The sequence below is a fragment of the Piliocolobus tephrosceles genome, chromosome 21 (assembly GCF_002776525.5).
Source record: "Piliocolobus tephrosceles isolate RC106 chromosome 21, ASM277652v3, whole genome shotgun sequence".
In the NCBI taxonomy this organism is placed as follows: Eukaryota; Metazoa; Chordata; class Mammalia; order Primates; family Cercopithecidae; genus Piliocolobus; species Piliocolobus tephrosceles.
In genome coordinates, this window is record NC_045454.1 from 26,780,271 (window position 1) to 26,793,309 (window position 13,039).

The following is a 13,039-nucleotide window of genomic DNA, read 5'->3' on the forward strand; positions in this document are numbered from 1 at the left end:
GCCTTACCTCAAGCTACTTTCTTGGTAGCCAGTGCTCAAGGGAAGGCCTAAGAGGTGAAAGGACTGCCCTTTCCCTCCAGTCAGGGAGGGAAAGAAAGGCATGGCCCAGTGTTCAACCCACCATGTCCTCGATCAAGACCCACTGGCCTTGGAACTGACCGGATGCCTGGGAGCAGAACCAGGCAGCCAGGGCTGCTGTGCAAGCTGCTTCTCCCCACTTCCCGGCTAACCTACCTGAGGAGGACGGCGAGGAGGGGTGCGGGCTGTCCTCCTGGGCACTCCCGGTCTGGGAGAGGCCACCTCCGACCCCGCTCTCCTCAGTGATGTTGGAGGAGCCCGGCGTGGTGGAGCGGCTCACCGATTGAGACTCCTGGTCACTACCCGAGCCACGCCGCTCATCCAGGCCCACATGCAGCCCGTCCTCCTCACCCTTGCGGTCCCGCTTGTGGACACGGGAGTGCACGACCACCTGGTGGTAGGTGCGGAACACCCGGCCGCAGTCGGGGCACTCGGTGGGCTTCTCCTTCATGTTCCCAGGACCCTGCAGGTTATACTCGAGCGTCTGGTTCAGCCCGTGTGACAAAAAATCCCGACTGCTTTCTAAAGGGTCGAGCTTAGTTGGCAGGTCTCTCTGGCTGCCCACTTTAGTGCTGTGAACCAAATCAGCAGGCATTTTCTGCTTGGAGCCATCTGCTCCCACTAACACGTACTCCCGCTTCTCCTTATCAAACAGAACCCCGGCGTTTGCCAAAGTGTCTTCGTGGTTGCGCTGCAGCGGATGCTCTTTAGACAAGAAGCCATGTTCCATGGCCATGCCCCTGGCCATGAGCTGCCAAGCCTGGTAGCTATTCACGGGGTCCATCTCCGCGGCCTTGGCAGCCGCCTGCAGCCGCTCGATGCAGCTGGATTTCAGCGGCGGCACGAGGTTGAGGCATCCCAGGAGGGAGTGCTTGTCCCCCTCCGGGACGCCGTGGGCCATGCTGGAGATGGGAGAGAGCAGCTTCCCCAGCGCTTCTTTCTCCTTCATGGGCAGCTCGCCCTTGCCGTAGAGCTGGCTGGGCTCGCTCAGGCCGGCTTTGTCCGGGGCCATGAAGCCGCTCTGCAGGCAGGAGAGGTACCTGGAGTACAGGTTGGCGTGGGCCTCCTGGGACATGCCGCCCATGGGCACAGGCACCTCAGGGTCGCTGGGGGACTTGTTCTTCACCGACAGCTTGTTGAGGTGGACCTTCATGTGGTTCTTGAGGAACCAGGGCTCCTTGAAGCGCCGGCCGCAGATCTGGCAGCAGTGCTCAAAGGAGTCTTTGTGCTTGCGCATGTGGCCCTTGAGGAACCACGCCTGGCTGAACACCTGGCCGCACACCTCGCAGCGGAATTCGTTGGCCGACTGTTCCCCACCGCCATTGGGCCCCTGGCCCTGGGCCGACTCGGCGGTGATGTGTGCCTTCTCCACGTGGCTGATGAGCTCCTCTTCCTGCGAAGCCGCGAAGTCGCACAGCGTGCACTTGTAGGGCTTGTGCAGGATGCGGATGTGGCGGTCCAGCTCCTCGCGCTTCTTGAATTTGCCCTTGCAGAAGGTACAGCGGAAGCCCGCCGCCGGGGCCACCGCATCCTCTTGCACGCTGGCCGGCTTGGGCGAGGGCACCGGGTGGGCCACGTCGGGCACGCTATGGTTGGCTGGCAGGGCCAGGGTGCAGGCGGCCAGCGGGGCCTGCTGGGCGTGCGGCGGCGGCTTCAGGTCGGGCCGGGGCTGCAGCAGGCTGCCCTTCAGCTGCTTGTCCCGCAGGATGGCGCGCTCCTCCAGCTCGTGCAGCAGGCGGTTCTCCTCACGCACGCGCCCGCGCCCCTTGCCCAGGTTGCCCAGCTTGTGGGTCCGCAGGTGGATCTTGAGGTTCCCCTTCTGCGCCGCCCTGTGGTCGCAGTACGGGCACTTGAAGGGCTTCTCGCCCGTGTGCGTGCGCATGTGCAGGGAGAGGATGCTGTTGAAGCGGAAGCGCTTGCCACAGAGCGGGCACGGGTACTTGCGGTTCTTGCGGGCGTCGTCCTCGATGTCGCTCATCTGGGACATGATACCCAGGTTCTGCCCGTTGAGGAACTGCTGCAGGTCCACCCTGCCGTTGAGGCTGGTGTCCACCTCCCGGCCCAGCTGGTTGGCCAGGAGCGCCATCTGACTGCCCATGGGCTGGCTGCTCATGGGCACGTGGGCTTTCTCCTCCAGGGATGCGGGGGGCTTCTCCTCGGGGTTGGGCCGGGGATGGAGCTCGGGGAAGGCATGGCTGAGCTGGGAGGTGATCTGGTGCAGCTTCTGACTCATGGCATACTGGCCGTTGAGGACGGGGCCGCTCAGGTGGGGCTCAGCTTCCGGCTCCGCCGAAGACACTCCAAGGCACAGGCTCGCTTCTTCCATCCCTGAAAAGAGAGGCAGAGTTCAGATCCGTGCCAGGTGCGGCTATGGCGCCATGAATCAACAGCATTGGCGGGCAGGGAATTTGCATTTCATGCCTTACCTACACATAATCATGCTAAGGAATTCTAGTCAAAAACAATAATAAAAAAATGAATTATTAAATGCCAATTATGCAATATGGCATTGCTCCTCCAATTTGTTTTGGCGACAGATCGTCTTCCTTGTATTTTCTATTTACAAGACTGCAATTATTCATTCACCTTTAAATTATTAATGTTTTACCACTTTCAACACCTAATAACAAATCAAGGGTCTACGTGTGAAACTTTTTCTCCGTTGCCCCATTGTCGCACCTGTACCTGTTGGTTCAGTCCAAAGTTTGCCTGAGAGCAGAATGACTTTCCCTATAAGACCAAATAAACCCACTTGGAACTTCTGTTTTCGTTTACTATATTCAATACATTCACCAGTCTGAGATGAAAGAGATCATTTTATGATTTGGCCAAAAAAAAAAAAAAAAAAACCCAATGGCATGATATTTACTGGTACATAATAAAACAAGATAATGTTTTGGGAAAAAATAAAGGACAGGCTTTAGAACAATAAAAGGGATTTTGCTTTAGTCAACAAAAAGTGCAGTAATATCTCATTAAGCTGATTAGTATGCTGCTTAGAAACAGTACTAGGTGCTGTAACACATGATTATAATCATAAAAATCCTTCAGTGTTTGCAAGGAAGCATTAACGAGGTATATTAAATTTTAAGGAGACTGCGAGTAGCAGCTTTGCAAACCTCAGAGATTAAGATTTAACCCTTATGTTACGAAACACTGTTATTTTGTCATTTGGTAACTGTGCCCATCAAAAGAAGTATAAATTATCTCCTGACGGAATCTTAGCAGATTGTTGAAGTCGTTCAAATTTGGGTCAAAGGAAACACCGATACCTTATAATGGGGTTCTTCCCATCCTTCAATGGCAAGATATCCAAAGCAGGGACTTCAATTGGGTTTAAAGAGATCTTTTATAGAACTAGATAAAAACCCATTAAAATCCAGGGATGATGCCATAGGAAGTCTCAACCAAGTTTGAGTGTTTTTAATAACTTTCCCAATATACAATAATGAGTACAAATTGTACCTGCAGTATGTGTTTTGCAGAAAATTAGAACTCAAAGTTGTTTGTTAAACACTATCGTTCAAAGCTGGTCTGCATAATTGTCTTTAATAGTCCTCTCTGCCCCCTCTCCAGCCTGTGCAGAATGGCTAAAACCAGATGGTTCCAGAGAGGGCAGAGGAAACAGCCCCTTCCACATTGGAGCATATGGGGAGCTCAACTTTGCAAGGCAATGAACCCCTGCCTGGGGTCCTTCCATTTCCAGCTATGTCTTCCACCTGAAGGACTCCAAATTTGTTTCCTGCCATTGGAATCATCTTTGCACACACCTCTCCTCTTGCATCCCATTGTTTAGATGTGTTGGGCAGCTAGGTGGTCCAGGAGCTGTGCTTAACCCTAGCCAGGACTGATTTCTGGGCTAAACGATTAACCAGGGGGACCTGTGGGGACAGAGCTCAACTGTGGAGGAACCACAGGCAGACTCAGCAGGGTCTGCTGCTTGCTGGGCCTCCCGACAGGAGACTGCGTGGCGTGGAGGGTCTCCAATGGGAGATCTGACTTCCTTGGCAGGAGGAGTAGGGTGGTGAGTCTATCTTGCAAGGGAAGGGAAGAAAGAGTCATGAATGTTTATTTCCAGGTGGCTGAGGGATTACAGTGGTGGTTCTGGGCCAACTGTGTCCACAAATGAAAGATATGCACAACTGTGCAAAGCGTGAAGACACACGTAAAGGTGCATGGGCACTTGCCATAGGAGAAGGCTTCCAGCTTGTCATCTTTCCTTTTTGTTTCTGGGGGCAGTCTACACCCAAATTTTCTTAAAACACACAGGCCCATTTTGGAGGTTGGTCAGAAAAAAGCTAAGGAGGTTGCTGCATTCATTCAACAAACTTACTGAGATCCTTCCATGTGCCAGTCCCTAGCCTTGCCACTGGAGACATGATGGTGGACAAGACCTACCAGCCCCAGGACTCATGACACCCACTATCCAGCAGGGAGGAGCAGGCACAGTGTACAGGGGTTGCTGGAGGCTCCAGGCAGAGACTGGTGGCCCCAGGGCCCTGTCTGGCACCCTCTCTCCACCTTTAAGCCCCATACAGCTGCACTGGCTCCTCTTCTGAGCCAACAGGGATCATGACCCTGAAGCCACACAGGATTGCTCAGAATTCTACCCAACAGCTCCGTGGAAGTTTGGAAAGTCTAAGGCCAACAGGGCTGGCCCACTTCCAAAGGCTACCCAGTTGGCCAGCTCAGAAGACATGAATCCAGGAAGACGGGCTATTTTCAGGTTGCCGCTGATGAGCTGACGCCAATTCAGCAGGAGGGAGAGAAGGCTGAATGTGGAATGCGGCGAGACTGCAAATCAGCTTGGATGAGGGGCATGGTGTTGAAGACCATGTCCCCCAACACCACCACGATTCATACTATGCAAGTAACAGCTCAACTCATCAACTAAGGAATGTGGGAGTTTTCAGGTTTGGTTTGAGTATGGAATTCTTTTATTTTGTTCAAATCTATCTATCTATCTATCTTTCTTTCTTTCTATCTATCTATCTATCTATCTATCTATCTATCTATCTATCCATCCTGGCCGGAGTTAACAAAGTTTTGTAACATCTATCTATCTATCTATCTATCTATCTATCTATCTATCCATCCATCCTGGCCGGAGTTAACAAAGTTTTGTAACCTCTTTAAGTCTTTAAATGCCTTTGCTAGATTGTCAGCTGAGGATAGAATGTTCTAGAACATGCATGCTACCCTGGCTTTTTTAATAGTTGGCTCTGTTCTTATTCATGTGGGTCTGAGCTCACACATCCTTTCTCACAAAAGCCCTCTGTGCCCACCCTGTCTGAGGCTGACACCCCAGCCCCTCTCTGTCCCAACACTTTACTTTCTTCTTTGTAGCATTTACCATGGGGGCAACATTTTGTCATTGATCCTTTTACAGACATGCTTCATTCCCGTGAAGGCAGAGGGTATGTCTGTCTTGATCAAGGATGAAGTCTTGGGTCCTCATGCAGAGCTGGCTTCCCTTAGGTTTGGTATGTCCCAAGTGAATGGATGAATGAGTGAATACAGACTCACTCTAACCTCAACCTTATGTGACCTAACCTCAGCCTTTGCACAAGTCCAGAGCACCTAAAATCAGTCACGTGCCCTAACCTCAACCTTCCTACAAATCCAAGAGCACCTACAATCAGTCATGTGACCTAACCTCAGCCTCTGCACAGGTCCAAGAGCACCTACAATCAGAATCGGACAGAGTTGGAAGGGTCCCTGGCTACCACTGAGAAGCTGAAGGTTCAGAAACCACCAAGGGAAAGCCACCCCTGGCCGGCCATGGTGGCTCATGTCTGTAATCCCAGCACTTTAGGAGACCGAGGTGGGTGGATCACTTGAAGTCAGGAGTTCGTGATCAGCCTGACTAACATGTTGAAACTTCGTCTCTACTAAAAATGCAAAAATTAGCTGGATGTGGTGGTGGGCATCTGTAATCCCAGCTACTTGGGAGGCTGAGGCAGGAGAATCACTGGAACCCGGGAGGCGGAGCTTGCAGTGAGCTGAGATCACACCATTGCACTCCAGCCTGGGCAACAGAGTGAGACTCTGTCTAAAGAAATGAAAAACAGAAAAAAAGGAAGAGAAGGGAAGGAAAGGGGAGGGAAGGGGAGGGGAGGCAAGGGAGTCCACACCCCCAACTTTCCCAGTCTAGGTGTCCATGGTGCTCACCCCAGGCTTGGACTACCCCTGATGGCCCAATTGCTGAATACTAGGAGACAAAGCAGTGGTTCCCTTTAGAACTTAACTGACCATCGCTGCCCATGGGAGACCCCAGGGTTTCAGAGGAGCTGGCCAGCTCCCCAGGAGACGCTTCCAGGATATTGATGCCCAGCCCCTGAATAAGCCTGGGAGAAGCCTACACGGAGCCTTACTGGGAAGCAGGACCATGATAGCTCAGAATCCTCTGTGATTCCTCAAGCAGGTGCAGCTGAGGCCGCTGCAATGGGGCAGTCGTAACTGACGCCTGCTGCTCGACTTAGAGCAAGAAAGGGAAGCACGAGTTCCTGGAAAGAGTATGGGGTAATTGGTGTGCTGTCTCTGCGCCAAAACAGCCGAGGCAGGACAAGCTGGCCCCAGGCCCGGCCTGGGACTCGCAAAACCTGGGTCAGCCCCAATTTCTCCAGCCTTGACACTTCACTCATCCAGAATGCATTTATTCCTTACCTTAGCCATTCAGTCAGTATTCACCAGGGGCCTTCCATGTACCTGCCCTCGAGGGCCTGTGGATCTAAGAGGCCAGTGTGAGTGAGTGTCCACAAGTAACAGGGGAGAAATGAAAGGTCCCTTTGAGGTTGAATGCAAAGCTGGGGAAAAGAGAAACCATCTCAGCTTTGGTGTCTGAGGGTGTGTGTGTTTGTGTGTGTGTGTGTTTCTGTGTGTAAGTACATTAAGTATGTCTGTGTTGAGGGAAGGGTGAGGCGTCCCTACCTGGTAGCCCTCTAGAAATGTATACAAATGCCTACACTGGGAAACTAAGGCATCATTAATCCCACTGTTAAAGGATTGAATCCAACTGCAGACATAAGAGCTCACGGGCCTAGAGGAAGTGGAGTTGCCTGCGAACGAGATGATCTGTTGGAAGGGGCCGGATGCAATGGCTCACACATGTAATCCCAGCACTTTGGGAGGCTGAGCCCCAGGAGTTTGAGGCCAGCCTAAGCCACATGGCAAAGCCCCATCTCTACTAAAAATATAAAATAATTAGCCAGGCTTGGCGGTGCATCCCTGTAGTCCCAACTACTTGGGAGGCTGAGGTGGGAGGATCACTTGAGCCTGGGGAAGTCAAGGCTGCAGTGAGAGATGATCCTTACCACTGCACTTCAGCCTGGGCAATGGGAATGAGACCTTGTCTCAAAAAATAAAAATAATTTAAAAGATAATTTTTTAAATTTTCAAAAAAGACCTGATGGAAGGTCTTATTACCCCTTTCCCCAGCCCACCACGGAGTAAGCCTTCCATTTCAGACCATGCTGCTCCCTGACAGGCCCCATAGGGAATATCCCTGGAGGGGCCTCCTGCCACAGCACACCCCTGACCCCGCTGCCAGAGCACTTTAGCCTACATGCCCCACTGACCCTTCACTCAGCACTGCGTGACCCAGGAGCTGGAGCCACAGATTATTCACTTGGACTGATGTCCAGAAGAGGTTTTTCTAGATGTTTCTAGGATTTTTTTTATAGTTTCACAACTTATGTTTAAGTCTTTCATCCATGTTGAGCTAATCTCAGTACTGGGTATACATGGACATAAAGATGGAGACAATAGACCCTGGGGACTCCAAAAGTGGGGAGGGAGAGCGGGGAGGGAGAGTTGATAAAATTGCCTATAGGGTACAATGTTTGCTATTTGGGCAATGGGTGCACTAGAGGCCCAATCCCCATCATTATGCAATATACCCATGTAACTTAACAAACATGCACATGTACCCCCGAATCAAAATTTTAAAAACGGAAGCCAGGGGCCAGCAGAGGGCAGGCCATGATCCTGGGCTTAAGGCAATTGGGCAGCCAGGACTTTGGATAACTTCCACAAGAACTCATGGAATCAGTTCACCTGGGCAGGAAAACCCTTAGCACAATTAAAAGCAAGCAAACAAACTACTAAACAGTGAGAACAGTTTGCCCCAGCCTTCAGTTCATTACCCCAGCCTGAAACTTATAAGGAAGAGGATCAATAAACCCTGGTTGATTGACGGAAGGAACCAATGAATACATAATTTACCTAACTCTGCAAAGGCAGCCAAATGTCCTTACCGAGGCTGGACAGTTAAAGGCCACTGTAAACTCTTGTGTCTGCAGCATCATCTCCCCAACGCAGAAACATGGCAACATCCCCCCCAGCCCCGATCTTTTCTGAGCACAGAGTCATGGGGTACCTTGGGGACTCAACTCGACAGCCAAGATTGATGAAGAACTAAGCTAGGCTCTTGGTGGCCATGGTATTCTTCATCACAATGTGGGAACTCCTGGGCTGCACCTCTAAACACAGGCAGAGGCCCCAGGTGAAGGCTTCCAAACATTACAGGTTTTCTTCTTGAACAATGCAATTTCACACTCAGCAAATGAAACCCACCATTGGGTACACAGATTATCAAAATACATTCTGTCTCATCACTGCCATCATTGCAGGTACTGTGAGCCATTCAGCTGCCTTTGATGGTGCTAATAGTTATTTTGATTTTGCATTTCTGCCTTCAAGACTATTTCCTGTGATATCAATGACAAAAGTTTTCACTTAACTCTTCCAATAGAGAACCTAATTGTATCTTTCACTCAAAATGAAATTTAAAACTATCAGGACACCAGAAATGCCAGCTGCTACGAGTCTAAATAAATTTTACACAAAAACACAGTTTCATTTTGCTAGCACAGAAAAAAAAGTAATCTTATGAATAGTCCAAAAAAATATAGATCTTGCCAGTAAGTTGTATGAAAGAGCTTTTTCCTTATACCACGAAAAAGAATCGTTGGAAAATAAAATGCTTTCAAAATAACCATTTGCACTGGATTTTAAAAAATCAAGTATTGTTGTCTAGCCAAGCACAACTAAATATACTCCCTTTTTCATCGATGTGGGTGAAACTGCTACCTCGGAAGCCTTGCAGGAGTCCCTGACCTCCAAGTTGCTCTGCAGGGTCTAGGACTCGGGTTCACAGCAAGGGGGGTTCCAAACACCACTGTGGATTTTACTCAAAATCGTCTCATAACATGCACTTCTAGTAGTAGGCAGACCCCGTTCCTGGAGGCTCACGTGACCCTCAGTCTGTCCCTGAAGCCCACCTTGCTTTCTTATGCTGAGGGTAAACAGTAATTAAGACAATTTCACCTAGAATACCATGGCTTCTTATTAAATACTATTTTTCCAATTGTTGTAGCTCAAACTGTTTAACTAAGGTTGTTGTAAGCATAATACACTCCTGTTCTGAAATACAGAACACCAGACTACTGAACCTTTTCAGGGTCATTAAACAGCTGTAAACATTATTACAAAAATAAACCAGAGATTTCATGCTTACATTTTGGCCTAGAGCTTGCTATGCTGAGCAAGTGCATTTTTGTTTTTCATCTCTTACAATCAACGCTGGTGACATTTGGGCATCCAAACAAATTACATCACAAACATTACCAGGGTGGGCAGGATACTGAGTGGTTTATTTGCCAGATGATTAATAGATGAACAGGAGGGCAGCACGGGTGACCTGTTCCATTTTGACTGATGTGTAGACAATGCCATGAGACAGGGCCAGAAACAGTTAAATCCTTGCTGAATTTATGAACAAAAACACCATACTCAAATCAGGCTGTGGAGAATGACAACTGTGTAACCAACAGAGTCAAGCTGCAGACTGTAGTGAAATTCCCAAGTGTCCCCTTGGGGATGGAACATTGGCCAAAGTCAAGGCCCTCACTGCCTTGAGTAGTGAGCAGGATTTGGCTGGTCTGGCTTAGTATGTGGTCCCACAGAGCCCTAGGCAGCTTCCATGCTGGTGGGACAAGAGTTGGAGAATTTGGGAAAAGACTTTGAGTGTCTTCTCCCTAGAAACTTTGGATGACTTCAAAACCATTTTTGGTTTGGGTTTGGTGAAAAAAAATAATTCTCAAAGGCAAAGAGCTTTCATCACTGTGGCTTTTGGAGTCTCTGCTGAAACTGCAGCCCAGAAATGAATACAGATAATGAGCACAACAACATCAGATGGGAAAGAAAAATGGCCACAAAGGGGTTCTCCTGTCATCTTCTCAGAGTAGAGAAGACTTCTGGTCTGGATCCCTGGGTCACTTCCTGCCCATAACACACAAAGCCAGGCAAGTAGGTGCTGGGGATGGAATGAAGAAAAGTTCACATGGGGTAGTTGTTAAGACTATGGACTGTCCTCTCAATAAAAAGCAACAATCCTCAGCAGTAGCAGCAGCACGAGCATCACCATCATCACCATCACCATCACCATCATTACCACCATTATCAGCATCATCATCACTATCATCACCATCAGCAGCAGCAGCAGCAGCATCACCACCATCATCACCAACATCACCAGCATCACCAGCATCATGATCATCATCACCATCAACAGCATCATCATCACACCATCACCATCATCATCACCACCATCACCAGTATCATCACTATCAACAGCATCATCATCACGCCATCACCATCATCATCACCACCATCACCAGTATCAGCATCACCACCATCACCATTATCATCACCATCATCATCACCATCATTACCACCATTATCACCATCATCACCACTATCACCACCATCACCATCACCAGCATCAGCATCATCATTAGCACCATCATCAGCATCAGCATCACCACCATCACCATCATCACCACCAGCATCATCACCATCATTATCACCATCATCAGCATCACCACCACCATCACCATCATCATCATCATTACCATCACCACCATCACCACCATCATCACCATCATGATCATCATCACCACCACCACCATCATCATCATTATCACCAAAATCACCACCATCATCACTATCATGGCCACCACCATCACTATGTACATTAACAGGATCTTCATCTTCATCATCTTCCTACTCCTCATCAAAATACCACCTGCCAACACTGCTAGGTACATCACAATCATTATCTCATGTTAGCTTTATACAACCTTAGATGATTGGTGCTATGTTATTGTATTGGAATTGTATTGTATTGGAATACCAATACAAAAGATGAGGAAACAGTGGCTCAGAAAGTTAAGTCATGTAGACATGCTAGTGGCCAGGCTGGCTTTTTGCAACACATTTATTCTTGTTGGGCTGGATAACGACAGTCGGAAGCCAGCTCAGTCATTTGGGAAGTGCCTGGAAAGAAGGAAGCCACAGCCATGGGCAGGCTCTGAGGAGGCCAAGGAACAGAGGATGCACAAAGACATGGGCCAAGCAGTGAAAATATGAGGGGCAGACATGGCAGGCACTACAGATGGAGAAATTTAGTAGGTCTGTTACTCACTGACTGGTAGACCAGAGGGTCACCCCCCAAAAAAATTATCTTTAGACTCTTCTGTTTTCTTAATATCTAGAAGGGCTGATACATTATTCCACATTCTCCTGTAGAATCAGGTGGCTTATTCTTCCAACTAGACTGGAATAATGGGAAGAGAATGACACCTGAAGTTCCACTGACGTGAATCCAATTGCCTGCTCTCCCACTAGCGTCAGTGTGACCTTGGTTCCCTGCCAGAGCCTCAGTTTCTTTTTCTCTCTAAAAGACTGATAGGCTGTCCTATTCACTTCAAGGGATTTTGAGAGGGCACAGGGGGTTGTGGGAGAGAAAATGAGGCATTTTCTACCTGTGCAGTAACGCTTCTTAGATGCTGACCACAGCAGTTAGCATAGCTTTTTAGATCCAGAATCCCCCTTATCTGGTAGCAGAGGACATGCTGAGAGGGGAAGGACATGACTAAGGCATGTAAAGGTGGTTAATAAAAATGCTCCTGTTGGCCAGTCATGGTAGCTCATGGCTGTAATCCCAGCACTTTGTGAGGCCGAGGGGTCAGATCACCTGAGGTCGGGAGTTCGAGACCAGCCTGACCAACATGGAATAACTCCATCTCTACTAAAAACATAAAATTAGCCAGGTGGGGTGGCACATGCCTGTAATCCCAGCTACTCAGGAGGCTGAAGCAGAAGAATCTCTTGAAGCCAGGAGGCGGAGGTTGCGGTGAACGGAGATCGCACCATTGGACTCCAGCCTGAGCAACAAGAGTGAACTCCATCTCAAACAAACAAACAAACAAAACACTCCTGTTGTCAGTCTTATCCGAGGATCTATATAGTGGGAGTGGCATCTTTTGATAACATTTTGTAATGCCTACGTGTGGCAAGATATGGGTACATCTAGAGATCTACAAGCAAGACCAGGCCCTTGCCTTTAAAAGCTGACTCAGGGAGGGAAAGATGGATGGACTCATGAAGCTCGGATCACCTGCTGAATTGGAGAGAGTTTCAGCATGCTGGGCACAGTGGAACGGAAGTGCAGGAGAGAGAAAGGAAGGAAGGCGGTGGTGGAGACAGGCCTTGGCCAAGCCTTGAGGGAGTCACCAGGTAGAGAGGAGGAGTAGGCCACATGTGCCCGAGGGACCAGCATGTACAAAATGTATATGGAGCTTGGAATGCTCTGGGGACAGAGAGGAGATAGGGCAGAGGCATGGGCTGGTACAGACTTGAAAGCCAATCTTAGTGGAATGGAGTTTATATTGGGGCAAAAGAGCAGCTTAAGAAGCTCTTAACAGAGGAGGAACGTAACATGCATGTCTCACATTGCCAGGGAGAGCCTCACCCGTCCTTCTACCAGGTTCCTATAAGAAAGATGTCAACGGCTGAGGTCCTATGACTATCCAGTCAGTCCCACAGAGCCTCCACTAGGGCAGCCACCAACTATAGGGGTGACATGGTCATGTCTCCAGAAAACTTACAAGAGAACAGC

General features: G+C 49.2%; 1 protein-coding gene across 4 annotated transcripts in view; it reads right to left on the reverse strand.

Annotated features, from left to right (window-relative positions):
* Nucleotides 1-13,039, reverse strand: part of ZNF536 (zinc finger protein 536) — a 488,284-nt gene that overhangs the window by 263,932 nt on the left and 211,313 nt on the right. For all 4 annotated transcript variants that reach the window (XM_031934852.1, XM_031934851.1, XM_023229080.2 and 1 more), the window contains one exon: nucleotides 235-2,406. In XM_031934852.1, the coding sequence (XP_031790712.1) occupies nucleotides 235-2,404 (2,170 nt within the window). In that variant the 5' untranslated portion in view covers nucleotides 2,405-2,406. The remainder of the gene's footprint in view (nucleotides 1-234; nucleotides 2,407-13,039) is intronic.